The sequence below is a fragment of the Saccopteryx leptura genome, chromosome 7 (genome assembly GCF_036850995.1).
Source record: "Saccopteryx leptura isolate mSacLep1 chromosome 7, mSacLep1_pri_phased_curated, whole genome shotgun sequence".
NCBI classification, from domain to species: domain Eukaryota; kingdom Metazoa; phylum Chordata; class Mammalia; order Chiroptera; family Emballonuridae; genus Saccopteryx; species Saccopteryx leptura.
In genome coordinates, this window is record NC_089509.1 from 92963938 (window position 1) to 92979311 (window position 15374).

General features: G+C 39.7%; 1 protein-coding gene across 1 annotated transcript in view; it reads right to left on the minus strand.

Moving 5' to 3' along the window:
- DYTN (dystrotelin) overlaps positions 1 to 13695 on the minus strand; it is a 57027-nt gene extending 43332 nt beyond the window's left edge. Inside the window, exons 1-5 of the mRNA XM_066346356.1 lie at positions 13677 to 13695; positions 9247 to 9321; positions 6561 to 6762; positions 4594 to 4679; positions 4000 to 4100 (exon numbers count right to left, since the gene is read on the minus strand). Coding sequence (XP_066202453.1) covers positions 4000 to 4100; positions 4594 to 4679; positions 6561 to 6762; positions 9247 to 9321; positions 13677 to 13695 — 483 coding nt within the window. The remainder of the gene's footprint in view (positions 1 to 3999; positions 4101 to 4593; positions 4680 to 6560; positions 6763 to 9246; positions 9322 to 13676) is intronic.
- Positions 13696 to 15374: the final 1679 nt, after the last annotated feature.

Sequence of the window (15374 nt, forward strand, 5' to 3'; positions counted from 1 at the left end):
GGAAGATGGTAAGAAGAAAGTCTGGCAATTGGGCAATACAGGGATGCCCGCTGTTTTCTTATAATCTCAATCAAATTATTCTAACCCTTTTTTTTTTTTTTTTTTTGCCGTCATTTACCTCTGAATTACATACAAAGATACCGTATTAAAGTTCAGAGTAGTTTCAAGAAAAACCTTTTCAAACACTTTCATATGATCTCATGTTAACAAATGCCCGTTTCTGAGGTGGGGCAGGAATCACTGCCCTTGTGTAAAGCAAAAGGTGGTTGAAATATGATATTTTGTTCCAGGTTAAACAAAGCGAGTTATAGCTACAGAGCTACAGAGGACTCCTTACTCTGCCCGGGGCTCCCACAAAGCTCTGTCACACTCCAACAGCACGTTTATTCCAGTGCTCGGTCTGCACTCGCTCAGTGCTCTCCAGCTTGCCATCACATTCACCGTAAGGAGTTTAGCTTAAGGGACTAAGAACATCTTGTGACTGCCAAGGTGGCCAGGGACTTGGATCTGACATCACCTATATGCACATCTATGTTTACCTGTCACCTCCATTTATGCCCGTTCGGTCGCGGGTCCTGATTTTGCATCTGATGTCTTCTCTCGCACAGGCTGTCAGCAGGCACTGCCTGCAAACTCAGAAGTGATTTCAAAGACCCCCCTGCTGAGTCCATCAACTCGAATAAACATTCTTCTAATCAGGAAAGTGGCACTTAGAACCACTTTGCTGACAATTAGCCAGGCAGAAGTCAACAAACATTTGCCTAATAGTGACAAGATGGCTTGTACTTTAAATGGATAATAACCCCATCGCCAGTGGAACAGAAGGAACTACTACTCCCTGCGTTATCTGGTCTTTGTCTGAAAAAATAACTCGTTACCCATACTGTGGCCTGTGAATGCTGGTGAATTAACTGGGCCACTTATTTAGACCTTGTCCTTGAGCCCTAGGAAAGGGGTTTAACCTAATTTGTGAAATAAGGGAAGTGTATCAGATGGGATTGGCCTGCAGCTCTGGGATTATGACACCAGTCAAATGAAAATTCATTTCTGTAGTGGGTTTTAACCTGCATTTTGGGCTTTAAGCGTGTTCATAAAGATTTTTTTTTTTTTTTTTTTTTTTTTTTTTTTTTTTTTTTTTTTTTTGTGTGTGTGGGGATTAATTACCCATTTGACTAATTTCTTGCAGGTGTTCTCTGGAAGAGGTAAACATGACTGGATGACACGCCGGTGCAGGCAGAACGCCACTTGAAATGATAATTAGAATTCTTGGGGAGGGGTTTGAATCCCAGAGCAAGACTTGGAATTTTATATGGGACCATCTCTGAGTTCTTAATGGAAGTCAATGGGATGATAATTTGCTATGCAAATCTCCGCCTTTCCAACAGCCTTCTCAGGAGCATAATAATGTGCTGGGGGAGACGGAGCTCTGCGGGAGCTGCCATTTCAGCAGCTCATGGACCTCAGCTGAGACTGAAACAAGGGCAGATTTTTAGGGCCTGTTGGGTTGGGTGTTAGCCTGAGGCCTGCTGTCAGGAAGTGAGCACAGAATTCTACAGGGGAAGGAAAATGCCCGTCAGTCCCCCCATCTCTTTTCATCACATCCACCTACACAGGCCAGTCTTGGGAGGCTCACTGTGTAAGTGAACAGACAGATTGTCTCACTCTCTCTGGCTCCCCACCAGCTTGAATCCTGAGAGAGAGATGGGCATTGTTGAAGCAGTGCCTCTGTTCTGGGTGCTCCTGGGGGGCAGCAGGACACTGGCCGGGAGATTCATGTGCTGCCATGACCACAGAACAGCTCAGAAATAACTACACCTGATGTCTTAACCTTTGTAATGTGCAAAATATCGTTACTCTTTTAAGAAATATAAATATATGAAACATTGCTTGGAATTTCCAGAATAAGTTAAACATTTGTTATTATGATCAATATGAACATAAAATATTAAGAGCAAAGCAAAGCAAAGGTAATATTGGATAGGTTTTTCCAAATCATATTCTCTGTCCTAGAGTTCCAATAACCTTTCTCCACACACACTCCCCTCCCCAATCATGACTAGCCCCGGTTTAGAATTCCCGGCCCTAAAAGATACCAGCATATGTCATCCCAAAGGATGATTCTTTGTCATATGAATTATTTAAATTAAGGCCATTGAGAAAAAGTAGATACAGGAAACACTCTAAAAATAAGGTACAAGTTTTCCTTTTGTAAAGAAAATGTACATTTATAAAGGAACTTTCCCATGCCAAAGGTGTCTCCCCCTCTCTATCAGGAAGAGAAGAACTCTTCAAAATGCTTATTAATGTAGAAGGAGCAGACTTAAACCTGAATAACAAACCTTACTAAACAACCCTTATTCACCATACTTTTTCTGGCCACCTTCTCACAACTTGCCTCCCACACTCAGAAGCTCAGAACCTCTTTTTTTTTGTTTAGCTTAAGGTGGAATGAAAGCCTGAGTTCTAACCACCTCTTTGAGTTACTCATCACTGGGTACTCCCAGGTGATGAATCATGCACATATTAACAAACTTATTTGTTTTTTTTCCCTGTTAATCTGTCTTTTGTCAGTCTAATTTATAGGGTTTCATCCAGAGGAAACAAGGATGGATAGAGGAAAAGATTATTTTTCCCTCCCCTACAGCCTAGACCCAAGAGAAAAATGTCAGAAAGTTAATATGGCTTTACCTGTGCAGAAAACAGTGTGGGGATTTTACAGGCGCTGGACAAAGAATTGAGATACTTTCTAAATGAGTAAGAGGTTTAGTGGGATGATGTGTGTTGAAGGCCTTAGTATGATACCAGGCACTTTTCAAACCATGGTAGAAATAAACATGGATGAGATATAATCCTTGCTTATAAGAAGCAGTCTAGTGGGGAAAACATATGTGTAGGTAATAATTACAATAGAAATTTGACAAGTACTACAACAAAGTTATACCCAGGGAATTAAAGAAACTTTTAGTGAAGAGATGACTAATATTTAGTGATCTTGAAAGATAAACTATTTGTCAAATGAAAGAATAAACAGTGGTTTTGCAGAGAGATGGAACTGTGTAAGTCAGACATGGAGAACTTGGTGCATGGTGGCGCAGTGAGGATTTAGAAATGCAGGAGTGAAAAGGGTGTAAAGAGTGTTAGGAAAAATCAAACACTCTGCAGTAAGCCAAAGAAACCACCAGTTATCTTTTCAGTGGGGATTATCTGAACCTCTAGAGATATGTAGACAGTGTATCTGTAGATATAAAGGGGGAAAACGAAAAGTTCTTTTCTTGATTCATTATCTTTGGCTAGACTATTTTACAATTCTTTAAAGATTAGAGTTACCTTGTAGAAAACTGATCTAAATGCAAATAACTGTTATCTATAGACATGCAAATAAATTCTGTCCTGTATAAAGAACAACCCTCCCCCTTTCCCTCAAAGCTAGTCTTATATCGACTTCAAATTCATTTTAATATTTCTAATCTCTCAGTGTGTCTGTTTTTTTTGGTTATTTCTTCTAACTAGCTGTAACACTTTACCAGTGTTAAAGTTTAACTTAATTAATAAGTTAAATAAACATTTGGACATATGTTCATTTTATATTCATATGAGAATCATGACTTTACTTCTTTTTGAAAAGAAAAGGATTGATTCAATTTATGAAAGCTTTGCTTGTGATGCTAAGGAGTTTAGGGTTTGTTTGTTTTTTTATAGACATCAATGGCCATTGAAGAATTTGAAGCATGAGGGTAACATGTGTTTTGGAAGTCACTGGCTGCAGCATGGAGGTAGAATTGGAGAGAGGAGACTGAGGTAGAGCTGAGGAAACCAGTTAGAAAGTGATTGCAATAGATCAGGCCTATACAGTGCTCAGAGAACAGTGGCTATTAAGTGGAGGAGTTGCATGCGGAATTATATTAAGGTAGAATTGATACTGTAAAAATCAGACTTTTTATTAACAAATGTGGCTAATAACTGGGACAAATATAGAATTCTTAAGTAGTGGAGATTTACCTGCTGTAGATCTGTTAGTAGATTTCTCAAAACCCTCCGAGTCATGCGCGCCCCAGAATCATAACCTCCTCTCTTATTTTCTGCATAGAGCTGAAAAAGAGCTAGACACAAAGGGGGAAAAGAAATCTTTAAATTAAATTCTTGCAATGTATCTTTGAAGTGTATATGCTTTAAATTCTAGACAGTGTATCTGTGGATATAAAGGGGGAAAACGAAAAGTTCTTTTCTTGATTCTTTGCTTTCTATTTTGAAGGCTTTTCCAACTAGATCCTTTGATAACTACTGAAAACCTCTTTCACATTTCAACCCCTTGATGATTTCACATCGATGATGAAGGCCAAGAGATAAATAGCAATGTAAGGAGAGTCTCAGCTTTAGAATAATAATAAGCAGTGGTGTCTGAATAACCTCTACAGAAGTTAACCAAGTTATAAAAAGTAGAAAACATAGATCAACATCCGGAAAACCTCCAGGTTGCACTGAGTCTCTGGTGAACAAGAGTCATGTGGCCGAGATATAGGACTGAGAGAAGATAATGCGTGGGCCATTTGGAGGCCATTGCATTTCAGACACTCAAACTCCCGCGTAGCTTACCTCTGTATTTTGTGAGAGGGCTGTCCCCCGAGAGAGCAATCAGGGCAGCGGCGGCAGGTGCCAGCTTGAGAAAACCTGTTCCTGTGCTGCGTGGCGACAAACACAGGGACAAGGATGGGAAAGGCAGGCCGACACATGGTGAAGTGGTTCATAAAAAACACAGCCTTAATGAATTTTCTGACCCAGTGTTATCAGTTCAAGCTTTTCATAGTTTTCCTTTATCTAGAATTTGACCAGACTAATAATTGAATTATAATATTTATCATCTATTTATGTGTTTAGCTAATATTTATTGGGTGCCTCTTCTTTGACAAGCATGGTGTTAGGCTCTGGGGATAGAGAGGTCCACCCTGTCTTCACAGAGCAGGGAGTCTTACTTCCTTTGGACTCACGTGTCTGGAGACCAAGTATCATAGACAAGGATCAAAAGGGAGGTGTAAAGGAGCAAACATTTATATATTAAAAAATCCACCAGTTCACAGGCCCTCACTTGGAGCCTAATCATCCTTTGGCCACTGGCTATGCAAGTTTCACACCTATGAAACAATGCATTAAAAGCCAAGAGGATTAGTGCCTGTTAGGGGCAGGCACTGATATCAGAAATGACTGTCAAAAGCTTAATGTTTAGGGAGACTGCAATCATGAAAAAATAACTTGTGAACAAGGTATAGGTTATTTGTGCAATTAAAGTAAATAAATAATAAACTAGAAAAGGAAACACCATAGGAATTTGCCAGATGGTTAACTCTGGGAAGCAGGCTTTGGGGTGATATTTCTTCTTCTTTATTCCTTTCTGCATTCTCCAAGTATATTATAGCCACTATGAATTTTTATTTATTAAAAAATTTATTAATTGATTTTAGAGAGAGAGAAACATCAGCCTGTTCCTGTATGTACCCCGAAGAAAGCGAGCCACAATCTTTGCATATTGGGAAGATGCTCTAACCATCCAACGTATCCAGCCAGGGCTCACTATGAATTTTTAAAAGTCCATTCTAAAGGATGAGGCTTGCTGGGTCAAAACCACATTAAGTAAACAGAATAAAATGAGACAGAAGAACAAGAAGGCCCAGAGCCAGCAAGATGCACAAAGAAACATGTGCACACACATACACGCACATGCACACGTACACACACACATTACTAACTCCAGGGCATGCATAACCAAGCCTTTGACATGATCTAAACTGGTCTATAGGTGCAATGAACTGAATGTTTATGTCCCCCAAATTCATATGTTGGAATCCCAACCCTCCATGTGATGTTATTTGGAGGTGGGACGTAGGGAGATGATTGGATCACAAGGACAGCCCTTAATGGTTGGATTAGTGCCCTCAAAAAAAACGCCCTTGCCCTTTTTGCCATGTGAGGACACGGGGACTATATGGTCCTCTGTGAGCCAGAAAACAGGTCCTCACTAGATACTGACTGGCACCTAAACCTTGGACTTCCTAGCCTCGAGAACTATGAGAAATAAGTGTTGTTTAAGCCATGTAGTCTATGATATTTTTGTCGTAGCCCAGACTACGACGATAGGTTAGCCATCCATGCACAGGTCGTTCAACCTTACTCCACTTAAGAAACAAAACAAGAAAACGAATAATCGGTTACAAAGAAGTAAGCAAGGAAGTAAACTACTAGGGCCTCAGGAGAAAGCGCACATTTTTGCATGCATGGAGATATAATTGCCATCGCAAAGGGTGTGCGTCATCTAAGAACGGAAATGGGTGTGTCTGAGAGAAGAGCAACATGGATTTTTAATTCCTTTTTGCAATCCAGAAGTCATTTCTATTAGTGAAGCTAAAGAACACGTCTTCTTTGTTCTCCTCCTGAATAAGTAATACATTCGTGGAAAACAAAGAAGCCATCTTCCATATCAGACCATAAGCAAACATTAGACAACACCAAATGGTCAATGAACAGTGGCAACTAAACACTGCCTTTGAGGTGTGAGCGCTACGCCTCACCTATCATATATCGTTGTGAGAAGGCTCAGGGTGAGTTCCGAAGCTCTGGGACGCGCCTGTCCCGGCTTTTCCACCCTGGCCCTGTGAAACAGCTCCTGGAGGGCCTGGAAAAGGTACTGTACCGAGAGGGGGAGCTCTCTGGTTTGCCAGAAACTTGGACGTAGCAGGACGTGCTGAATCTGAGAACTGTCAATCAAGTCCACTGTAGAAAGCAAATGAAGAGGTGAGTCCGATTTTCTGATGGGAACAAAAGGTTTCAAATAAAGCAAATGTCACATACTGTTTAATTAAGACTTTTTTTTTTAAATGGCAGCTGTTTTCCTTAAAAATAATTAAATATGACCACTATTTGGATACATATCTCTTCTGCATAATTCCAGCATTCCTATTCTGACAGCCAATTTGATTCTGGAAAAGTGCATGTGTTAGTGAAACATAGTTATAACATTATTTCCAGTAAAATCCCTGGTGTTGCTTTATGAAGTTGAAAGAAGAAAAAGCAAAAAACTTGAAAAATAGCCTTCCAAGGAATTTAGGACACTCTGGTGAAAAGTTAGGGAAACATTTTTATATTCTCTAAGTCGACTGAGCAAATTTAGTTTCAATGTTCAAATATTGTTTTTCCTGTCAGCAGCCTAGCTTTAAAAGTAATATTGAAACGCAATTGTCTTAGTTAAAAACCCCTTGATCTTTATTCAAGAGCAGTTGCTGAATTTAATATCAGACATTTTAGGTTCCGCCCTTGCCTCGGGAATATGTCTTTTTTAAATTTTTTTTTTATCTTGGTTCTATTAGTATTATTATCTGCGGAAGGCACTAAGTAAAACCGAAGCTGCTTACAAAAAATAATGGCTTATTTCCTATATATTTTTTACCACCACCTACACATTTTACAAGGCAATGAATATAAGGCAGAATGAAATAGAACTAACTCTATGGCTTCTTACAGATGGTGGATGACAGACAAAAGCAATAAACACCCAATTGTGTCATCTGAGAGATGCGGATGTCAGCGGCACCAAGAGCTGCTGGCGCTTAAAATGCTTCAGTCTGTGAGATGATAAAACCCTGTACTTCTCTCTGCTTCGTAAATCAATCTCACCGATAAGAAATCTAGCAAGTATAATAAAATTTTTTTATTTGTTCTCTCATACTGCTTTTAAGGAGAGAGTCAAAAGAAGTGAGGAGCAGGTTCCGGGATGTGACTTGAATAAAACACCCCGCTGCAGGTGGTGGAGGCTGCCGGATCTTTTTTATCGTTACCCAACCGCACAACCTGTCACCTCCGCCTGGCGTGCCGCGCACAGGACGATCGTGACTTCTGCTGAGCGTTCTGTCTTACAGCGAAGCAGATAACACCCGTGTCCATTAATCTCACCACAAGATTTATGCAGCGATGCTCGCCAGATCCCGCTGCCTGGAACTCGCAATATGCTTTATATCTGTGTCTGGGACTCTTATTGGTTTCAGAATTTTATTTGGATATCTTTCTTAGGTAGAACTAACTACTCAACTACTAATTTTGCGTCTTAATATTTCCCATACGTGTTATTTATATTTACTGTTTCTGATGCCAGGGAAATAAAACGTATGAAAAGGCATCTCTTCAAATTTCTGCCTTTTGTTGATGCCCGGTAACAAATAATAGTTATAAGGGAGTTTGTCTAAATCAGTGATTTTTTTTTTTCCAAATCAAGAATTCTTTCTTCAAAGGGCTCTTATACAGAAATGCAGTATGGAAAATAGAGCGATAAAGAGTTGTTCTGGTTGAGGAGACGATTTGGGGGTTCACCTAGCCTTCCTTTCCCATCCTGCTAACCCTTTCCTGTCCTACATCACACCCATGCACACGCTGTGAAGCCCAAGTTGAAATTCATTGGTCAATACAATTTAGTAGGCAGAAAGCAAAATATAAAAAGATTCAACCTATAGGGGGAAGTGTCACATATATACACAGCCTCTTTTAGGTCTCATATGGTAATATCATAAATAATTTCACATAAAGTAATTTTTTGATGTAATACAGAACTTATTAGAAATAAGTTTAGAAATGTTGCACGCCTCTTGTTTCTCACAGCCAGGACCCACCTTATTTCATGTTTGAGAAATTTTTACATGATAAGTGTTTTTACAGTATTTACTTTATTTTGCTTAGATAGCAATATAGGAAAAGAATACCATAGTATTCAGTTAGATATAAATTTAACACAAAAAGAGCAGTTCACAGGGAATTCTTAATATCGTTTTAAAATTTATTGCCCAAGGATTATTCCTCTGAACCTACTTTTGCATGCTCAGAGAGATAAGAAACACAACTTGAAAATGCAAATCTTATGGGGTAGAAGAAATTAAAAAATTTTTAACTTAATTTTCCAAGCAAGGATTCTAAACTAACTTATTTTGCTATTTTATTTTGTGTTAATAGTGGTACCCTGAAAAGGAAACCAAAAAGAAAAAATGAAAATAAAATCTTCATTCAAAAAACATGTTCTGTTTTAGTCAACACAGCTACCCTTCGATTGAATACATGTGGTATTCTCTGTTACAAATGGAGGACATGCATACATCCAGCCTTCTGGAGTCCAATAGTCACTCACATGAGTTTTTGGGTTTTTTGTTGTGTGTGTGAACTTACATAGCACATCAGGATCAAATTACACCAAGTGTTTCAGCGAGTTCTACTTACATTGACACATGGTTTGAACAGATCTTAATTTGAAGGCTGTTCTATAAATGGAATTCTCAATACTATTAAGAGCATCTGTAAAGAAAACATGAAATAACATGGATCAGCGATCATCTCATTAGATAAACCCCACATCTGGGAAGGGAGTCCTAGAGATCATGTAGCCCCACTTTATTTTGTGGGAAAATGAAGGTCTAGACCTCTCTTTTCTAAATGGAAACAAATAATAATCATCGAATCTTAGTCTGCAGGGAACCCTAAACCCACCCTCTGAAGCCACCAAACTAAGGAATCCACTGACAGGTGTGGATTTCTCCATGAACTTGTCCACTTTTTTATGTAAAAAGAGAACAGCCTTATGAAACAAATAGGATTAGAACTTTATGTAGAATATAAACTCAATTTTGTTAGTATATTCTATTCATATGTACACGCATGTATTTATACATATATAAAACACAACTCAAAAGCTATCCATCCATTCATTCACTTTGCAAATATTTATTGAGCTCTTATTATATGGTCCTGGCATGACTCCAAGCCCTTGAACTATAGCAGTTAACAAAACAGATAAAAATCCCTACCATGTAGAGCTTAATTTGTAGTGGCATTCACCAAACTGGTAATAATGGATATCTTTGGGTGCTTGAATTCTTAGTGTTCACAGTTTTCTTTCTGCTTGTTGATATAACCTAAATTGTTGTAGGAGGCAATGAGAGAAGAAACCAGTCCCAATCTCTGGAAATGACTGCCAAGTAACTTTGTATCTCCAATATATCTTGTGATAACAAGTTTCAATTCAAAAAGAGTTTATTTGCATAATGCTCACTTGAAGGCAAGGTTTTATAGGCAAGCAAATATTAAGCCTAGGATCTACTTGTATTTATTATGCTGAAGGGAAGATGTCTTAAGGAGAATAAAACTATTTTCAAATTTACTGTCAGCCGATTACCATAAAACTCAGGAAATTGGGAGTGAATAGTCTGTGTGCTCAACTAGCATGTTTGTGGCTAGAAACACAGCCAGCTCTTTAGCCTTGGCTCAGCAGGCCTTGAGAAAAGTGAATAGCAGACTGTGCAGTGGATTGCATTAGTTTCAGCACATGCAGCAGGATAATTTATGGCGACATTACTTACTCCCTGGTTCTTGAAGCAGCATGGGGAATTTAAAGAATGAAAAGGTGATATTTTGATGTCCACTCCTGTGTGTGTTCCACAGTCTGTGCTCTTTTTACTCTTTTGAGACATCTGACAGCTTCTTTGTGTTTGAAAAACCACCCTGAAGCCAACCCTACTCAGGCCTTAGTATAAAAAGACCATCAAATAATTAATGTCACCCATGGAAATGGGAGAGAGTTGGAATCAACACTAGTGAAATTTCATGGGCTAAAATCAGGAGGAAGTTGTTCTTCTGAAGCAAAATAGGTGCTCTGGCTCAGCAGATGCTGGGTGTCCAGAGGGACAGGCTCCCTCCAGGAGGGTCCTCGGCACATCAGATACCCCTGGGTCCCCTACTTCCTGAATCAAATCTTCCTTATCCAATCTCCTGGCTCCTCCTCCCTGACCCGTACAAACATTCTGGACTCTTCCTTGTCTTTGAAATCTTGGACTTCAGCATTGTTCTAGCTACCGTTCTGTCTTTGTCCAGGTGGGGGAGAGTCTGATGTCTGGACAGGAAGTTGGGAGAGACCTGTCTGGAGTTGAGGCATGGGGTTGTTTTCAAGGTTGTCCTTCCTAACAGTTCCTTGAATGGATAGAATGGCTGTGTGGTGTAACCATGGAGACCAGATGATAAGATTGGCAAGGAGTTCTGTGTCCAATCTTGATAGGGAGTCCCGCATCTTCAAGTGAACCCCAAAGCCAAAGCCAAAAAGCATAGCAAGTGGTGGTCATGCTGGCATTTCCGACCAGATGTTCTGAACACTTTGGACCAGATGTTCAGGATAAAAACCTTAGAAGTTTCTGACTGTCTCAAAGGGGTGGCTTCTTTTCAGATTTAACTCACTGTAAATTTCATATCAAGCTATAGTGACTTTACTTTGGTTTGAAAAATGATGTTTCTTGCTCTTAAATGTTGGGTAAAGTCCTATCTGTTACACGTATGGGTACTGAACCCGGTCAGACCCACCCTAGAGGAGTTGAGCACCACAAAGACCTCTCTGTGAACATATATCGATTCAATGATCAATATATAATTATGAATCAACACACCCACCTCAGGTGAATGTGGGCTGTGCCTAAAAATGCCACCAAAACAAACAATACTGTTTAAAAACCTCCACATTTTTTTTCCTTTTTTGAACAGGTATACCCATAGCAAAAACCCTTACAACTTGTTCTAAGTCTTCTGTTATTTAATATTTCCTTATATAAAAAAATACTTCCTTTTCAGAAAAGTCCAAAGTTAGAGTATAGGAGAAGTCAGAAACACCTCTGCTCTATGTCCGAAGTAAAACAAATTGAGAATAAAGTCTGGAAATAATTCACGAAAGTGTAACACATTTCTCTTCCCTTCTGGAAATTGGCTCATTTTTATGCCCTGGTTCCTCTCAGATGTACCAAATAAACCCAGAGAATCAGCAGACTAGGGATTCTGTGGGTTCCCAGATGCTGCCCTTGGTGGAAGAGCGATTCTGTAGCTGCTGTGCCATCTGGTCCGTCACCCTCCTGTCAGATTCCGTTTTGCAGCGTCATCTGATGAAGTTACGCAGCGTAACAGCGCAAGCTGTGATACAGCGCGTCGTGGAAAAGGAGTGTGCATCCCAGGTGATGCACCACCAGCCCTGCTGGTGGGAGAGAATTCAAGAAAGGGAAAAATTGCTGGATATACGAGGCCAAAAGCGATGAACAACGTAGCTTTAGACGCTGAAAGAAATATTTATAATAACAAAAGCTACCTATGACCTTGTTCATGGAAGCATTTTGACTAGGAAATGTTTTTTTCCCCCCTTTCTTGAAATGATATTTAATTTTGTTTAGACAAACCAATATGTGCCATTTTCTATAGATACTAAGAATATAATAAAATTTTTTTCAACTGTCCACCATCTACTTCGATGATCCAGAAGTGGACAATTTAGGCCACTGGCTGTCAGAGTGTAGTCCTGGGTGAACAGTGTCAGTATCATCTGAGAACTTGTCAGAATGCACATGCTTGGACCCTACCCCAGACTGACTGAGTCACAAACTCTGGAGGTGAAGCCCAGCATTCTGTTCACCCAGCAGGTGACTCGGAGACACACTGCATTTGAAAGACACACCTTTAGGGTGAGAAAATTGGGCTCGAAATGCATTCTCTACAGTTCTGTGTTAAGCTTATTAATACAAGGGTCTAAATTTGGAAAACCCAAAGATAATTTGAATTACTCATAATGTTGTTTTAGATAAATAACTTGAGATATTACAGAATTTTATATAGAACAAGTGAACAAACAATCTAGATGTTAGCCAGAGGAATAAGACTGCAACTATATTCATCAATGAAATAGTCATAAGCCTAAGTTCTGGGCCTAAGCCAGCCTTCAGATGGGTTAGAAGAAAAGAAGAATCGGTTCCCCCATACCTGCTTGTCCAATACTTATATAACGACAACTGTGAGAGAAAATTGTCATAAACCAGTTCTGGGCCTAAGTCGGCCTTCAGATGTGTTAGAAGAAAAGAGGAATTGGTTTTTCCATACCTGCTTGTCTGATACTCATATAATGACAGCTGTGAGAGCTTTCTCCCAACTCTGGGCCCACGTAGTACTGCGAACTTAAGCCCTGACATTACAATATCTACAGCAGGGGTCCCCAAACTTTTTACACAGGGGGCCAGTTCACTGTCCCTCAGTCCATTGGAGGGCCGGACTATAAAAAAAACTATGAACAAATCCCTATGCACACTGCACATATCTTGTTTTAAAGTAAAAAAAACAAAACGGGAACAAATACAATATTTAAAATAAAGAACAAGTAAATTTAAATCAACAAACTGACCAGTATTTAAATGGGAACTATGCTCCTCTCACTGACCACCAATGAAAGAGGTGCCCCTTCCAGAAGTGTGGCAGGGCCCGGATAAATGGCCTCAGGGGGCCGCATGTGGCCCGCGGGCCGTAGTTTGGGGACCCCTGATCTACAGTGATACCATTTAAACAGTAAATTATGAGAATAATTTAAAAACAAGTCACTTCATGTAATTATATTGAGACCAAGTCTTTGTTAAATTATTTTGGTGCTTTGGAGACAATAGAAAAAATACTCTTAAATATGAATTTCTGTTTAGAAGAAAAAGCCTTTTGAATCACCCCAGTTTCTTTTTCAACCAAAAATTTGCCAAATGTCTACTGCTGTTGCAATCCAGAAGTCTGAAAATACATCTGTGCTTAATTTTCTCTTTTTTTTTGTTTGTTTACAAACTGTGCTCAGAAACTTGACAAAAATTACTCACCTTGTTTATCTGGGTCCATTTCAGGAATTTCTTGGAAGGGCAGATGGCAAGTGAGTTCTCCTCACTGAAAATGAGCCAATATTTTAAGCAGAAGGTTTGCTAGGGACGAATGGGGGAGGGGACAAAAAGACAACTAACTAAAAGTCGTTTCATCTGTGACACAAGAACGTGAAGTGTTTAGGGAGACCCTGCGACCTCTTGAGAAAATAACTACAAAGAACACAGATGGCAGAGGCTTCTTATATGGGTCATACTCCTCGCAATTTAGGCTTCTATCTCAGAAACTGAGAACAGCTCCTGAAACAACCACTATGACTACCCGGAACCTCTGAGACATTATAATTTAAAGAGTGAACTTCAAGAAAACATCATTTTATTTGCATTTTGAAGGAAAAAAAATTGAAGCTCTCAGTGGTTTAATTTCTAATATCACTATGCCAAACAATTCTACATATTAAATTTTTGATGAATACTATCCATTTAAACATCTTATCACACAATTCTACATATAGAATTCAGTTAATATTTTATTTTAAAAACAGTAGTAGCCCTGGCCAGTTGGCTCAGTGGTAGATCATCGGCCTGGCGTGCAGAAGTCCCGGGTTCGATTCCCGGCCAGGGCACACAGGAGAAGCGCCCATCTGCTTCTCCACCCCCCCTCCTTCTTCTCTGTCTCTCTCTTCCCTTCCCGCAGCGAGGCTCCATTGGAGCAAAGATGGCCCGGGTGCTGGGGATGGCTCCTTGGCCTCTGCCCCAGGCGCTAAAGTGGCTCTGGTCGCGACAGAGCGACCCCCCCCCCCCCGGAGTGGCAAAGCATCGCCCCCTGTTGGGCGTGCCGGGTGGATCCTGGTCGGGCGCGTGCGGGAGTCTGTCTGTCTATCCCCGTTTCCAGCTTCATAAAAATACACAAAAAACCAAACAAACAAAAAAAACAAAACAAAAAAAACCAGTAGTAAATTAGCTACTTGTTGTTTCACATTGCAGTTATTGTTCAAACTCAATACACATATATATAGTACACGTTTTCTTTTAAGAAAAAAATGGGGTATGATATAAGAACACTATACAGTTATTAGGAGAAGGTATTTCTTAACATGAGCAGTTGAAAACTGTTTTAAAAAGGTACATGATAATTAAATTTAAATAGTACTTGCCCTTTTCTAATGAATTAATTAAGAACAAATTATTAGACAGATAAATGATATATTGGAAAGAGAGAATCTAAAGCAAAAACTGACTTATATTAGGTCTTTAAAAACATGATAGCAATAGTGATTACAAATTTGTCAAAACTAAGAAGGTTTCAAGTAAAATTTGGTTTGAAAGCCATATTAAATGAAATCAGGTAAGAACTCTTCTTGGTGTAGAAATGCCCCCCGAGCTCTTCCTAGAGCCCCCAGGTAGGTGCAGAGAGGTCCAACCTCCTGTCCCGTCAACAGTACAGCTCTCTGCCTCCACACCAGACCCTTACCTTTCTTAGTTTCCTTGGAGAAGCATCTTAGTCCAACATTTTTCATAAATTACTCAGCAGCTCTGGATGAGGGAAGAGCTGAGTAATAACAGAGTTCCAGATGTGGCATTCCTCAGGAGAGCAGATGTCTTGTTCTGACTGCTGAGCAAGAGCATGCAAAACAGTGACATCGAATCTACACTGTTTGTTAGGGCTCGCGTAAGTGCATTCATTAGTAATAAAGATCT